Raw genomic sequence first — 17,116 nt, forward strand, 5'->3', positions numbered from 1 at the left:
GTGTTTGTGTGTCAGTGTGTGTGTGTGTGTGAATGACTAAGTGTATGTGTGTTTGTGTGTGTGTATGTTTGGGTGTGTGTATATGTGAGTGTGTGTGTGCATGTGTTTGTGTGTGTCTGTGTGTGCGTGCGTTTGTGTATGTCTATGTTAATGTACGTGTGTGTGTCTCTGTGTGTGTGTGCGTGTGTTTGTGTGTCAGTGTGTGTGTGAATGACTAAGTGTATGTATGTTTGGGTGTGTGTATATGTGAGTGTGTGTGTGTGTGCATGTGTTTGTGTATGTTTGGGTGTGTGTATATGTGAGTGTGTGTGTGCATGTGTTTGTGTGTGTCTGTATGTGTGTGTGTGCGTGTGTTTGTGTGTCAGTGTGTGTGTGTGTGAATGACTAAGTGTATGTGTGTTTGTGTGTGTGTATGTTTGGGTGTGTGTATGTGAGTGTGTGTGTGTGCATGTGTTTGTGTGTGTCTTGTGTGCGTGCGTTTGTGTGTGTCTATGTTAATGTACGTGTGTGTGTCTCCGTGTGTGTGTGTTTGTGTGTGTGTGTGCGTGCGTGTGTTTGTGTGTCAGTGTGTGTGTGTGTGTGTGAATGACTAAGTGTATGTATGTTTGGGTGTGTGTATATGTGAGTGTGTGTGTGCATGTGTTTGTGTATGTTTGGGTGTGTGTATATGTGAGTGTGTGTGTGCATGTGTGTGTGTGTGTGCATGTGTTTGTGTGTCAGTGTGTGTGTGTGTGTGAATGACTAAGTGTATGTATGTTTGGGTGTGTGTATATGTGAGTGTGTGTGTTTGTGTGTGTGTATGTTTGGGTGTGTGTATATGTGAGTGTGTGTGTGCATGTGTTTGTGTGTGTCTGTGTGCGCGCGCGTGTCCTCAGATCTGCTAATCCACAGTTATCGGTCTCTCTAAACGGTTTGGGTCTGGTTCTGTTTGGAAAGCTCCAAAAGGCAGAATGTTTCCAGCATGGGGAAGTGGAGCTTTGGCTGCTGATCCAAATCGGTTTCAACAAGCATGTACTCCATCAATGCATGCTGACGTCTCGGGGCTGAAGTTGAACAAGTCTGTCCAAGCGTCCCGTCTCGTGCCGACATGGTGTCCAAATGATTACCGGAATCCAAATGTGAAAACCCGCAAGCCAGTTTTTCTGTATCTTACTAAATAGCTGCAGGGACATGGCAGTTATGTCACATGACTGCAGCTCATTTGATGTCCATATGGTGTGGCAATTTTCTAAAACAAATATGGCAAATGCTCCGTTGCTCTTTTTGCAGAGCAAGGTGGACACGGCTTTGAAGAAAGGAACGCCAACAAAAAAAACACGTCGACTGCGTTTTTACACAAGCTGGGTCTAAGTGCAAAAAGATGTACGATCCACTGGGAATGAAGTTATGTGGGGCTGAAGAGGGCAGAGAGGGGTTGATGTGAGTCGAAGAGAGCGTTTGGGAGCAGAGAGTTTGGAAGGCGAGGGAGAGGAGGGGAAAAACCCAGGGAGGGGAAAGATGAAAAGGAAGAGAGGAGGTGGGATGGGGGAGCGGGGGTCGGAAAAACGATATATACACCACACCGCATACGAGAGACGCAAAAGATGGATGAGGGAGCGCCGGAGGAAGAGTATGAGGGTACTGTAGGTGAGGTGTGGAAGCGTTACAAAATGAACCAAAAGTACTGGCAATGAGGAATATCTTGGGTGTCCTGCCACCTGATATGATACTTCTAATTATTCTTTTTGGGATAGGGTAATGAGACACATTTTCATCTCCCTCTCTCCTGGATCTATCGTGTTCAATGGCAGTGAATGTCACATTGTTGGTTTCCGGGAACGTTCCAGAAACGTAATCTACTCCCACTGTGGGCTGTGTGTGTGTGTGTGTGTGTGGGGGGGGGGGGGGGGGGGTTCCTGGAGCGCTTCGATCGATCTCCCAGACAAGCGCTTGTCGACCCCCCCCCCCCCCCCCACACACCGCTGAGGCGTCTGTTGATTGCTGTCACTCTCCCAGACAGACGGTCACGCCCACTTCATGCAGGCTTATGAACCAGGTGCACCTCTCAAGTCCTCCATTTCCTGCCCGAGTCATAATTCGTAAAAGGGAAGTCTGGAGGAACCGGACAGACCTCAGTTAGCGGGGGGGGGACGGGGGACATGCGCTCCTTCTTGTACAGAAACACAGGGATGAGAGGATGAGAGCTCTTTTTATAGAAAGCAAATCGATATTCCCGACACTGGAGCCTCGGGGCCATGAGGTCATGGGGCGCCGCAAGGTTACAGAGGGAAGCCACTGGATCCCACTTTGGGGGCTGCGATCCCACAAGCCGCTGTTTGCAAAGTCTGTTTCATTTCAATTACAGTTTTAAGCAATCACAAAACCCTTTTCCCTCTCCTCTTTTCTGGTCTTTTCTCATCTCCTCTCTTCTCGTCTCCTCTCTTCCTGTTTCTTCTCATCTCGTCTGCTCTCCCCTTCTCCTGTGCCATCTCCTCTTGTCTTATCTTCTCTCCTCTCGTCCCCCCTTCTTCCCATTTCCTCTCCTGTCTCCTCTCATTTTGTCTTCCCTCCTCTTCTCCTCCCCTCTCCTCTTGTCTCCTTCTGTTCTCTCGCCTTTCCTCCTGTCCCATCTCCTCTTATCTCGTCTCCTATCCTCTTTTTTCCCCACTTGTCTCATTTCCTCTCCCTCTGTTTCCTCTCTTTCGGTTTCCTCTCATCTCGTCTGCTCTCCTCTTCTCCTCCCTTCTCCTCCTGTCTTGTGTCCTCTTGTCTTATCTTCTCTCCTCTCATCCCTCCCTCTTCCCATTTCCTCTCCTGTCTCCTTTCATTTCATCTTCCCTCCTTCTCTCCTCTCCTCTTCTTCTGTTCTCTCGCCTCTCCTGCTGTCCCCCACCTCTCCACTTGTGTCATTTCCTCTTCCTCTCTTGCCTCTCTTCCTGTTTCCCCTCATCTCGTCTGCTCTCCTCTTCCCCTCCCTTCTCCTCCTGTCTTGTCTCCTCCTGTATATATCTTTTCTCCTCTCATCCCTCTTCTCTCATTTCCTCTCCTCTGGTCGTGTCTCTCTCCTCTCCTCCTGTCCCATCTCCTCTTATCTCCCCACTTCCTTTTCTTCTGTTTCCTCTCTTCTTGCCTCATCTCATCTTCTCCATTCTCCTCTCCCTCTGTTTCCAACTCTTTCTTTCTGTCCCATCTCCTCTTTTCTCCCCACTTCCTCTCCTCCTCTCCACTTGTTTCATTTCCCTCTGTTTCCACTCCTTTCCTCCTGTCCCCTTATCTAATCCCCTTTCTCCTCTTCTCCTCATCCTTTCCACTGGTCTCATTTCCTCCTCTTCTGTTTCCTCTCCCCTCCAGCTCTGTAAGACAGGGGGTCCAGTACCAGTACACGGTCCAAGTGGAAGCAGACGGTCTCCTCAGCGACGCCTCCTCTCCTCTCCTCTACACCCACGGGCAGTCGTACTGCGGGGACGGCCTCATTCAGGGGTTTGTTGGGCATGACGTCATCCACATGGTCAGCGTAGACGACGTGGGGAATAAAGATGGTTCTCTCTATCTCTCTCTCTCTCTCTCTCTCTGCAGGACAGAAGAGTGTGATGACAGCAATCTGTTGGACGGCGACGGCTGCTCCAAGAAATGCCGCAAGGAGACGAGCTTCAACTGCAATGGTGAGTGAGACTTACTCCACTGGCCTTTTTAAACGTTGTAGTTTTTTTTATTACCGGAATACTCCATCCAACCCTCCAGATGTTCCCTCTCATACACGTGCAACATTCAATTCAATTCAGTTTATTTTGTATGGCCCAATATCACAAATTACGAATTATCCTCAGCGGTCTTTACAATCTGTACACATATGACATCCCTGACCTTTGACCTCACATCGGATCATGAAAAACTCCCAAGAAATAGAAGAAAAAAAACGTTCACATGAAAAAAAGTGAAGAAACATTCAGGAGAGCAACAGAGGAGGATCCCTGTCCAGGATGGACAGAACAATAGATGTCATGTGTACAGAAGGAATCATTACAGAGTTACAACACATTCAATGAATATGAATAGTTATAGTAGGCATGGACCACGATCCAGACCTCCACGATCCATGAGACAGATGGAAGTAGAAAGGAGGGTTGGGAGGGGGGGCGGGGGGGTTGTGGTATATGGTGTTCAAAAACATGCACCCCATTTAAAACGTTTAGTGTCAAAGACGGCAAAATCTCTCATTTGGACCACGCGGCGATAATAAGAGGAACATTCAAGCCAATCAATTTAAATTTACAAGACATAAAAGCTTCGGGCTCGAACCGATTCCACAGGGCTATTTAGTTAAGGAGCATGAGAGGAAACAGATGAGCGGAGGACTGAAACGTGAGTTTATGATTTCTTAGCCGTTTCACCGTTAAAAAACAAAAACACTTTTCAGCAGCAGCTGCTCAGCCTCAAAACACACGTGGGCATGTCCCCTTTATTGAATATGTTTCTGAGTTTACAATATCTTCAAACGATCGACGCGGACTCGAGGGAATATTGATGAATGGAGCGCATTGATTTACATCGAAGATTATGATGTTGTGGCTTTTTTTTAAAGAGAAGAAAGAAGAAGAAAAAACAGCTTAAAAAAAAAAAAAATGTGTTACATTTTTTTTTGTTCCCCCATTTATTTAATCGGATTCATGTACAGTAAGTAACACGTTTTCTTTCTCATTATCTTTCGCTTCTGAGGATTGACCCCTCAGCTGAGTCATAGGAGGTCACAATCAAATCATGCAGGGCATTATTGATGTCTGGAGGGAGGGGGGGGGGGGGGGGTGGTAGTCATCTTTTTTTTTACACCCAACATGGAGCTTGAAAGAATTTGGTTAGGGTTTAGGCAAAAAAAAGCACGACTTGTTCCCAGAATAAACAACTTGACATTTATGGTAAGATGAGAAACATTAGTGTGGAGTCACGTGGCTGCCGGAAGAAACTAAACTCGGTGGGTGTTCAAGATTGAGTTCCTGAACGCAAATTCACCTGTTGGGGCTCTCACCCCGCAGTGTCTATTTCTTGAAGTTTATTTATTCTCCTCACAGTCGAGCTTTGTCCAAATGAACACAGCATCGCGCTGAAGTTTCTACGTGACTAAGAGCCTCATCGCGCGAGCGTCACGTCCATATCTGTCCCACGAATGTCATATTAATTATCAGATTTATTTCATAATAATAATTTAGGATAGGAATTTATAGGCATTTTCTATACTGTTTCAGTCTTTATGTTTTGTATATAGAATACTATTGTATTGTATTGCAATGATTGACTGAATAAAAATACACAACAACAACAATGTCCCACCAGTGTCCTCGTTTCGATTTGCTCGGATTGATTCGGATGAGACGAGACCCCCCCCTCCCCCCATCACACACTTGTCGGGGAAGCTCAGTTTGAATAAGTGACTTCATAACATCCAACCTTTTTTTCTTTTTTCTTTTTCTGGGAGTGATTTCACAACGGTGGGTTGATGCTAGTTGCTTCCTTTTTAGGCCATGTGTTGTTGACCCTAGCTTGTAAGAGTTCAAATGTCCATCATCTAGTTCCCCCCCGCCCCCACCGCCACCTTTTCCTCCTCTCTCACCATCTCGTGACTGAAGCGATTACATCTCTCGTTTTTTTTTACAATAACAGACATCACGACTAGAGTCTGAAAAACAACTCGGCGAACGCGTTAAACACTTAAAAAAACAATTATTCAGTTGTACTTCTTAGTCATAGGCAGGGTATTTGTTTTGGTTTTCTCACCACGTTTGCTCTGGTTGTGTTAATGGAACGTACCATAATAGTTACGCAGTAACCACACCGGCTGCTTTTACGAGCGTTTCGTCACGGACAAGCTGCATTCGTTGAAAAGGTTTATTTTTTTGAATTTTTTTTATAGATTCTATGACTTGTCCTTTTAACTGCCTGATTAAATGAAGGTTGAATTGCACAATATGATTACAGCATTGCAGACCTCAGATCCAAAACAGATGGTCTTCACTTTAAGTCAAGGATTGTCATGTCGTCTCTCTTTAGATACGCAGACTTTGAATTGAAAAGCCTTCAAAGTGCCTCCAATGTTTTCTTCACAAATAGCTACTACATTACACGCTGTTGCCTTGTGTTGCACATTATGTCATGCCCTTACTCTATTGCTCTTATATTCATTGCTCATAGCTCAGGTGCAACTGTGTCACTGTGTCCTGCTTCCATTAAAGGATCATTAATTATATTCACAGTAAAGTTTTTACACTTTGATACTTCTGGCAAATGAGCACAACCCGTCACATCTTTTGCACTATAACGTTGTTTTTGGACTGCGAACGTCCAAATTTAACAAAATCAAGTCAAAAACTTAGAGATCTTAGAAAAACTAGTTTGACCAAAGCAGAAAAAAACTAATGAAATGGGGGATCAAGGTCAGGACTTTTGGCTTCACATAGGATTAGTAATTGGTTAGTAAGAGATTGTGGTTCGGGTTACAATAATCACGTTTTTTCCGTAGCTTTAGTTGTGTAGGTTAAACCAGTTCCCCGCAAGAAAATCAAAATGTTCCGTGTATCTGCTGCTTATCAACTGGATTTAACTTAATTCATAGCTCTAAGCTATAGCTTTAGTGGACACCCGAAATATGATAAGGCCTTTTGTAAACGTCAATAAGTAACGTTAAAACAAGCATAAATAATAAAATATTGGTTTGTTTGCAAGGAAGTTGATGTTGCGTTCACTTGCTTGACCATTTGTGGCTTTTCGCACCATTCGCGTCATTAGCGCCATTCACGCCATTCGCGTCTTAGAGGGGCCGTGGCTTATTTCTGTGGCTTTACTCCGTAGTAACAGTTATCATTTCCGCCATCCACCACGGGAAAAATAACCACTATTCCTGCTTTATACTTGTTGAGGCAACCCACGAACGTCGGAACATCTCACGCCCTCATGTCTGGGTTCATAACAGCACCTAGTTGGTTTAAATCCTATTTATCAGATCGTTCTCAATTTGTAGTTGTAAAAGATGAACCGTTGATGACCACCAACGTTAGTCACGGACATCCCCAAGGATCTGTGGTTTGACCAATTGTATTTACCTTATATATGCTTCCTTTGGGCAATATTATCAGGAAACACTCCATAAACTTTCATCGTTATTGTCACGGTTCGCACCACGGGTAGCGAGGGGCAAGAGCTTATGTGCAAAGGAACGAACAGGACTCGGTGTGGATAACACAAATTACTCTTTACTGAAGCCAAAAAGGTTACAAAAAAATACAAGGTCCAAAAAGGCAGGCAGAGGATCGGAAATCAGGGCAGGCAGGCAGAGACAATCAAGGAGACAGGCGTGGCTGAGGGCAGGTGCAGGGAATGAAACAATCAAGTAGAGAGGAGACACAGAGAAGACACAGAGGAGACACAGAACAGAGTCTTACAGTTATGCAGATGATACTCAATTATATCTACCGATCAAACCAGAGGAGTCCATCCAGCTTAGTACAATTCAAGCATGTCTTAAAGACATAAAAACATGGATGACCTGCAACTTCTTGATGTTAAACTCTGACAAAACTGAAGTTTTTTTACAAAGCTGCTGGGGGATGTTTAGGATACAGTGAGCACCTATCTCCTCTTCTCTCTCTGCTTATGGATGAATTTTCATCTCTCCATTACACATTATGAACTCCGCTTCCTCTCCGGAGTCCTTGTGACTTTACGTCTAATTGGGTCCATTGGACCTGGCTGGGGCTGATGCCCCGCCCACTCCTCCTCTCTACCTCTATCTGCCTGATGGATCATGGAGGTCTGGATCGTGGTCCATGCCTACTACCAACTATTTATACACTCTGTCATATTCATTGAATGTGTTGTAACTCTGTAATGATTCCTTCTGGTCACATGACATCTATTGTTCTGTCCATCCTGGAGAGGGATCCTCCTCTGTTGCTCTCCTGAAGGTTTCTTTCCTTTTTTCCCTGTGAAAGGGTTTTTTGGTAGTTTTTCCTGATCCGATGTGAGGTCAAAGGTCAGGGATGTCTATGTGTGCAGTTTGTAAAGCCCTCTGAGGCAAATTTGTAATTTGTGAGAAAGGGCTATACAAAATAAACTGAATTGAATAACATGTGTACATCTATATATTTATACATAACATCATCCATCGGCTCACACAGCTCTGTGACCTTCGGCGGAGCATCTCAACGCTGATTGGCTTTCTCAACTCACCGTCCGGCCCAATGTGGTGCAATTCGCGTCTGTACATGGACTTTGCATGGGATCTACTCGCGTAAAAAAATTGGCAATGCTTTTGGTGTGAATGCAGCGTAAGATTTGGATGTGAAATGTATTACAAGTAGGCCCAGGCCATATTCTGGAGTTTAAAAAAAGCCATTTAAAACCTGCATCAGACCCCGAGGGCCAGGGGCGGTTTTTCCTACAGGCGGTATAGGCGGCCACCTAGGGCGCCATTCAGAGGGCAACAAAATGCGCCCAGCAAAAAGAAAAAAAATAATATATATATTTTTTTGCTGGCAATTCCGTTTTCGTGCAAAATCGCTTTAAATGTATTGGGGGGGGGGGGGGGTGCGCCACGAGTGAAGCTCGTCTATAGCGCCAAATGTGCGAGGGCCGCCCCTGCCGAGGGCCACGACTAAACATCAGTATTTAACCTCCCTGTGAGCAGAGATCAACATCCTCTCTGCAGATAAAGGGAGTCATGCAGAAACATCTCCAGCCGAGCGCATCTGTCCGTCAACACCCAAGGAATCAACCGGTCAACTAATTGGCGGTCTTAGTTTTCCTGTCAACACATGTATTTTTTTGGGGGTGAAAATAAGCGAATCATGTTGTATTAGATGTTACTCCGGTACATTGGGGGTGATAAAAGTCGATAGAAATTATATTTAAAAAAGCAGACGTAATAATAATAGCAACATAAATACCTTCTTGTCTGTTGTTTTGTTTTGTAGTCGACATGAACAGAACTTTGAATAATCTCTCTGTTATTTAATGCTGCTGTTGTTGGTTGGTGATTTATGATTATGGGTTACTGAGGCGCCTTTGGGACTACACTAACTGGCCACGTTAGCTTGAACCAAAAATAATGGTTGTGATCTTCAATAATTAATTGAAGTCAAAGTTCAGTTCTTTTGATTTAACAGCCTGTTGACATCATGGAGAGAGTCAGATATGGTGGCGTTGACGTGGCTGACGTTGCGAGCGGCCAATGAAAACACAAAGTAGATCTGCTCAAATATGGTTCACTGACAAGTAGACTTGGGTGGGAGGGTAACAGCATGGGGGGATGAGAGTGCCAGATTAGGAAACCAGGCTTTATTTCCTTTCATAAATCCTCCCGTCTCATTCTACCCCCCAAGGCGAGCCGAGCCGCTGCTACGTCTTCGACGGCGACGGCGTGTGCGAGGAGTTCGAGCGCAGCTCCAGCATCCGGGACTGCGGCTACTTCACACCTCTGGGCTACACGGACCAATGGGCGTCCGCCGCCGCCGCTTCCCACCAGGACCCCGACCGATGTCCCGCCCACGCCGCCACCGGGGAGCCGTCACTCACCAAGGTATGAAGCGGCGACAATGAACTCCCCAGTGGAGGCCGCCGTGGGAAACCCCTCGACTCTGGGCCAACAATGTAAGGAGCTCTGGCTCCATTCTGAAACAACATTATAATTAGAATTTAGTTTATTTATTTATTTTACATTACATTTATCTGATGCTTTAATCCAAAGTGATTTACAATCATGTTACATTCATACACAACTAGACACAACTAAAGGGAGCATTTCAGGGTTAAGTGTCTTGCTCAAGGACACATCGACTAGGGCGAGGGTTGAACCGCCAACCCTCTGATTGGAAGACGGACCTGCTAATCACAGTCGCCCCATACGACCATGTAGTCCAGCCTGATCTACTCCTGTGTCGTTTCAAAAAAGTGCAGATCAAGTCCTTTAAAATCAATACAACCCATGTCAAATTGCAGGCTATAATACAACGGTCTATGCTTTGAAATCAATATTTCATCCAGTCTTTAATGGTTTTACGTGAAACACTATTTGTCGAAGAATGAAGGCAATTAGCCAATGAAGCTGCTCAGATCAGAAAAGTGTCACGACCCGGAGTTTGTGTCTTATTTTTTGTCTTATTTTGAAGTCCTTGTGTCATCTGTCTCCCTGTGATTGTCTGCCCTGGTCCTGATTGTTTCCTTCTGTGTGATTGCTAGCCCCGCCCTCATTGTGTCCACCTGTGTCTCGTTCCTCGTTGTCCAATCACCTCCGCCTGCCTGTGTATGTAAACCCTGTTCGTCTCATTCCCAGTGTGGCTTCGTTCTGTTTAGTCCGTGTTTTGTCATCCTGTCTAGTTTGTTGGATTAAATATTGGTTTTTGCAGAAGTTATGTCGGCATTTGGGTCCTCTCTCGCTGCGACATCCGTGACACCACATAACAGAACAAAGCCACACTGAGAATGAGCCGAACAGGGTTTACATACACAGGCAGGCGGAGGCGATTGGACAACGAGGAATGAGACACAGGTGGACACAATGAGGGCGGGGCTAGCAATCACACAGAAGGAAACAATCAGCACCAGGGCAGACAATCACAGAGAGACAGATGACACAAGGACTTCAAAATAAGACACAAAACAAGACACAAACTCCGGGTCGTGACAAAAAGAACATAATTCATTTTTAAAAATCAATATCCGATTGTTAATCTTCTCCCTTGTACTTAAGATTTGTTTTCCACTTTAAATTGTATTTTAATTTTGCTGTAATCTTTACTTATTCTTAACTTAGGTTTTAATTATTTCTATATTATTATCAATTTTTTAAATTTTTTATATCAAATTTATATTTAATTCTATCATTCTATTTTGTATTGTTTTTTCATGTGTTATTCATTTATTCCTTCATTATCATTTACAAACTTTTAGTTTACTACATATGTATTATCACTACTACTTTGTCTCTATCGCTCCATGTATGGAAGTTTTCGTTGAGACGTTCAGATGTCCGACATTGAAAGCTAAAAACAGAACTGCTGATCTACGTATAAAACCTTCAATAAACAAAAGCGCCAGGATTTAAGCCATCTTCATCACGGGAGGACTTTCGGTGTCAGACACTTTGGTTCCAGTGTTTCAGAACTGGCAAATGTCCCGGTGTAGGAGCGCGGGAATGAACGCTGCTGACAAAGTTAGTTTCTTTGGCTGCACACCTCTGTGGCCGTTTATTCCACTCACACAAACAAATCCCCCGTGACACTGACAACTCGTGACCTTTAACCCCTCAACGCCACCTTGTTGCCCTGGTTACGCTCCCAGCTCTTAAAGGGACCCGGTCACGTATATTGCAAGCCACCCTACTAGTCCTGTGAATTATGTGATCCAAACAGAGTCCCCTACACCGGGACTTTTCACGCTGTATGAGTAAAGGTGTAATAAACGAAACAAATAAGTTTTTTTTCATATTAAAAGGGAAGCTAAGGTTAGGTCGCATAGACTGGTTCATGTAATTATGTATTCCTCCTGTTCTGTGTGAAGCTTTGCAGGTACCAGCACTTGGAGGGGGAGAAGCTGCCCACAGATGCCTGGTTCCCCTGCACAGCCCAGTCCGACTCAAATGACCTGGAGCATTCATTCTGGCTAAAGGTGTGTGTGTGTGTGTGTTGTGTGTCTGTGCACTAGTATATATGACCTTTTAAAAAAAAACTTGTTTGATTATTAACAGAGGGGTAGAACCACTGGAGTGGGACCCACATTTGAGGAAAAAAGTGCCAGCCCCACAATGGAGGAAAACGAGTATATGTGTGTGTACGTTTCATATCTGGTTTCCCCTCCAATGAATGACTGCAGGTCGCTACTCCATCTTCAGCAGCTTCCAGCAGCTTTCAATACTTACAAAAAGGGGCCTCTCACACAGTCTGCATGGCTTAACACTTGACACACACACACACACACACATGCACAATCCCAAACTTCTAAGAAATGCATTTATATTAGTTTTTTAAAAACTTGAATGACTCTTTTTCCAGGAAAAAGGTCGAGTGCAAATTATCGGTACGATTACTCAAATTATGACTAACAGTCTACTTATTCTTTGTTTACACATGTGCATTCTTTGCTATCTTTTACTCAGCGGCTACTAATCATCACAAATATTCAATAATGACCATTACTGGTTGATGAACAGTGGGGAAGACCACGCATTATGAAATTGATATGTCTTTCAGAATTAAATACTTCAAATAAGTTATTTCAACTCTGGCATCTGAGGGAATCATTTTTGTATTGATAAATAAATCATTAGAAATACATCATTTATACTAACACTTTATTATGGCTTAAGACAATGCATAGCAAGACAACAAAAAAGTAATTATTTATGATATCACAAATCACCTAAATCAACATACTAATTGTTTGCCTATGATCAAACACATTAGAATTGATGGGCAGAGAGAGATTTTCTCCTAAATGCCTATCTGTGCAGCACCAACATTCTGGGATGTCCCAGCTCGTGTGCAGTCTTTTGGACCTAGTCCTCCATTCCCGACTATCTTTGTGTCTATGTTCTCATATTTGCTCACGGTTGTGTGATGTCATCTTTCCACAGACACAGTTCCCACCATTGGCTCTGCAGGTTCAGACTACAAGGTTCATACACACGTTGGCCAATGGATTCCATGACCTTTCCATGACTTTTCACCAAATTTCCATGACCAAACATTTCGTGAAATCTCGGTGTATACATGAGTAATAGATATAACTTAAATGACACAAATGAACGAGGGACAATAGTTTGATGAAAAGATTACATATTATAAATGTTTATTCTTTTAATAAAACTGCGTAAATGAACATATGAATATAACAAATTTCCATGACTTTTCCAAAACTTTTGAAATCACTTTTCCCGGCCTGGAAATAACCATTCTAAAATGACTTTTCCAGGTTTTTCCATGACCGTACGAACCCTGAAACTAAGCGTAGGCAAGCTGTCGATTTGAACGATTGCTTCAAAAACCTTACATCCGCCGTGCTCGAGCTCACACATTGTTTTTTTTTCTGTCTCCTCATCAATTCCACTTCTTCGTTGAAGGCGTCATCTTTACGCTTCTTTTAGGGACGTTCTCTGCACCAGGCACGTCTCTGGAGGGCCGCCTTCGACCTAAAGACTCTTGAAAGGGCCTCCGCGATAACACACTGTATTTTCTTACTGATACTCAAGAAAATCCATCTGTCGGCTAATCAGGTGGTCGTGAAGTTCCATCGAAGAGAGCAGAGCCCGGGGCCAACTTAGAGTGATGCCACTGGACTTCAGTCTAAACGTGGTAGAGCCTTTGCTAAGCCACGCCCCTTGCTTCTACTCTCTCATCTTTTTAGAAATACAACAGTCACTAACTGCCCTCTCATAATACATATTAAGTTAAAGACAATGTATGAACAACTGTATGAAAATCTTTGCATCAGAGCAGGTTAGCCGTCAGACAGACCCTGGGCGGAGCTGAACGTTGCTGCGCTACAATTGGCCTATTTGTCTTACGGGGGCGGGACTTAGCAAAGAGTAGAGAAGGGGTGGATGGACTGGTTTAACAACCACAGGACTTTCATCCAGGAAAACGCTGTTTGTGTTTGGTGAGAACGTTAACTTCCATAACGTAGCAACATAACATGGATACTTAATTTTTTATCAAATTCGATTTTTCTTGCAATGGCAAGTCAAGATATATTTTCATTTCATTCTTCTTTTTTCTTCCAACAAATTAAATTGTAACGGATATCTATGGAAGCCCTTGAGAACAAAATTAGGATCCTGTAAGTCATAATGAGATACTTTCTCATCATAATAACTTAGTATATCATAATTTTGACTTACTATCTTACTATCTGGGGGCGGCTGTAGCTCAGTGGGGTAAGAGGGCCGTCCTTCAACCGCAAGGTCGTGGGTTCGATCCCCGCTCTCCCCATTAGCTGCAAGTCGAAGTGTCCTTGAGCAAGGCACTGAACCCCCAGTTGCTTCCCGGGCGCTTCACCGCAGCCCACTGCTCCTTAATAACTAAGGATGGGTTAAATGCAGAGAACTAATTTCCCCTTGGGGATTAATAAAAGTGTATATTTATATTTATTTATTTATTTATAATTATGACTCAGCATCTCATAATAATGAGATACTATCTCATTATTTCGACTTATTATCTCATTAAAAAGAGATACTATTTCATGAGACACTATCTCATAATTTTGACTTACTATCTCAGAATTATGATATAGTAAGTCATAATTATGATATAGTCAGTCATAATTATGACTTACAGGATCCTCATTTTTTTCTCACAGTGGTGGTAACGGGCTCCCATACATTCCTGTATATGAAGTGGCATGAAACTTACTGCTGTTGAATTTACTCCTTTTTTGTTCTTCTTTTGGGTCAAAATACATTCATTAAACTTGTCACCACAATAAGAGCTTTAACGCCTCATACGGGTCCATTCAACTATTATACTTTTAAAAATATATAAATGCGCATCCGTCCGTAACAAAGATCCAAGCCGTACTGTCAAGTTCACATTCAATTGTGAAACAAAACTGCGATTCCTTTTACATTTTCAAAATAAAAGTCTGATTTATCAATGAGAGAGAAAGTAGCATAAAGCCTCTAAATTCTTCATAAAATACAATATCATCGAGGCATGTGTCAAAACCTATAAGGTAAATACAAAGCAGGCAATCAACCCAAAACAATAAACCTTCCATGGGGGTTATTTACACGAATCGTTGCCGCTTTTTTTCTTCTTTATTGACCCAGGTGGGATTTGTCCATCCTGGAGTGGCAGCTTCTGTGCTGGTGTACCTGGCTTCAGATGGGTCGTGGTCCGGGGAGCAGTGTCGGAGGACGGCCACCATCCTCCTGTCCGACACGACTGGGAAGAACCACTCACTCGGTACTTTTTACTTGTATTGATTTGTGTGTATTTAATCATATGGACAACAAAAGGTAAACAAACCAAAAGGTCAAAAGCTAAAAGGATTCCTAAAAACCTTCTCGTCCACCCAGGCACACATGACCTCTCGTGCCATCGGAACCCATTGGTGGTGAACGTGACCCATGACCTCTCGCAACCCTTCTTCGTTACGGCCTCGGTCATCCTCCTCTTCTCCTCCCCCTCGGTGGCTGTGGGAGGCGTGGCCTTGAGGACGTCCTGCCACTTCAGCTCCTTCGCCCTGACCGGGTGCGCATCACAGGGTGGGCTCTCCCACAACTACCTACTACTACACACGCGTGCTTGCTCACACACACACACACACACACACGGGGAACCGGAGGTTAAAAAACAAATCGTTTTGAAGTTGAGGTACTTCTGCATGCAACGGCAAATAATATTATCATAATTAATAGCATCACGAGTGGATATAAAATAACATGTACAAGATGTGTTGGCCATTATTTACATTTAGTGTTTACGGTTTATTTATTTAAGATCATGTTTTGCAAAATACATTGGAAACCTTATATAAATCTTTTTATATTCATAAACAAACCTTTTTATATTCATAAACATATATATATATATGTGAAAATATTGGTATGTTTTGGACGCTGTGGACAATTAATTTTTTTAATTTAAAATAAGGATGAAAAGAGATGCAGCAGAAGCAGATAAACGGTCTCTTTAATTCTACACATTCTTCTTCGTTGTCTAAAAAACCGCACACCCCGTATTACCCACAAAGCAACTGTGGGCACAAATAAGCAATGTTTTTTTTGCTGAACTCCTACCATAACACACCTTCCTTTAATCAGATTGAATTTGGCTTCAGCTGCTCGCTCTAACCTCTCCTTGCCTCTCATCCCTCTCCATCCCTGAAAAACAGCTGTTTGCGACAGCCGTGCCAGCTGGACAGCTGCGTACCCCCCCAGCTGGAGCACGCCTCGGTCAGGTAGGCCCCCCCAACTCGAAATGAAACCCCCAGAACAATTTCTGCGAGCATAGTGGAAGAAAAAAAAGCGAAAGAACCGATATACGTCACCGTGTCTCCGCAGGTGCACGGGAGGAGGGAAGTCCTCTCACTGCTGGGTCCAGTGTCACCGCGGGTTCAGCATCACGGTCCTCGACAGCAAGGGATCCCGCCCCCCCCACCAGGTACACCATATTCATCATATTTATCCATCCATCCATTCTCATCCGCTTAGTCCGGGGTCGGGTCGCGGGGGCAGCAGACCCAGCAGACCCAGCAGGCCGACCCAGACTTCCCTCTGGGATATGATCTCTCTAGCGCAGGGGTCGGGAACCTATGGCTCGCGAGCCATATATGGCTCTTCCGGTGACGGCATATGGCTCCCAGACAATTTTGAGTTAAAAAAATAATAATTCTCAGATTAGGCGCATATTACAGCAGAAGTAATGTAAGGTCCCTTTTCTTAAAGAGTACGTCTTTGTTCTTTTTTAAAACTAAACAGCCGTCTGTTATTGATCGTATCTAACCAGCAGCATGTCACTTCACTTCTGTCTCTACGTGTCGCGTTAACACTTCTCGGCTCTCCGTCTCGCGCGTGCAGAGCTCCGATGCCGGCATGTGCGCGCGCATTGGGGCGAAGCAAAGAAAAAGTCACCTGCACCCCCCCCCCCCCCCCGTAGCATCATGCAGCACCAGAAGTCGCATTAAAATTATACGTTAAAAATACTATATGGCTCTCAATGAAATATATTTAGAAATATTTGGCTTTTATGGCTCTCCCAGTCAAAAAGGTTCCTGACCGCTGCTCTAGCATGTCCAGGGTCTTCCCTGGGGTCTCCTCCCAGTTGGACGTGACTGGAAAACCTCTAAAGGGAGGTGTCCAGGAGGCATCCGAACCACCTAAGCTGACACTCGGCTGCAAAACGCCCCAGTGAATACCGGAGGTCACGGTCCGAGGACGCTAATAGGACCATTGCTGTCACACACTTTTTTTTTTTTTTTTAAACAATTTTCTATTTAATGCACAGCAGGTATGAGCAGCTTTTGATCTGCTAGTGAGGAGCAACACCCTCTCTGACATGAATGGGTCATTAGGGGTGGGTATCGTTTTTTCTTTCTTTCCAATACCGGTGCTAAACCGGTACTTTTAAAACGATACCAGTGCCTAAACGGTGCC

General features: G+C 43.9%; 1 protein-coding gene across 2 annotated transcripts in view; it reads left to right on the forward strand.

Moving 5' to 3' along the window:
* Positions 1-17,116, forward strand: part of pappa2 (pappalysin 2) — a 100,918-nt gene that overhangs the window by 41,152 nt on the left and 42,650 nt on the right. Inside the window, exons 12-19 of one of the 2 annotated variants that reach the window (XM_056420651.1) lie at positions 3,331-3,459; positions 3,556-3,641; positions 9,348-9,544; positions 11,524-11,631; positions 14,789-14,924; positions 15,038-15,212; positions 15,856-15,921; positions 16,025-16,124. In XM_056420651.1, the coding sequence (XP_056276626.1) occupies positions 3,331-3,459; positions 3,556-3,641; positions 9,348-9,544; positions 11,524-11,631; positions 14,789-14,924; positions 15,038-15,212; positions 15,856-15,921; positions 16,025-16,124 (997 nt within the window). The remainder of the gene's footprint in view (positions 1-3,330; positions 3,460-3,555; positions 3,642-9,347; positions 9,545-11,523; positions 11,632-14,788; positions 14,925-15,037; positions 15,213-15,855; positions 15,922-16,024; positions 16,125-17,116) is intronic. The other variant, XM_056420652.1, reaches the window with a different exon arrangement.

The sequence above is a fragment of the Pseudoliparis swirei genome, chromosome 8, assembly GCF_029220125.1.
Source record: "Pseudoliparis swirei isolate HS2019 ecotype Mariana Trench chromosome 8, NWPU_hadal_v1, whole genome shotgun sequence".
NCBI lineage: Eukaryota > Metazoa > Chordata > Actinopteri > Perciformes > Liparidae > Pseudoliparis > Pseudoliparis swirei.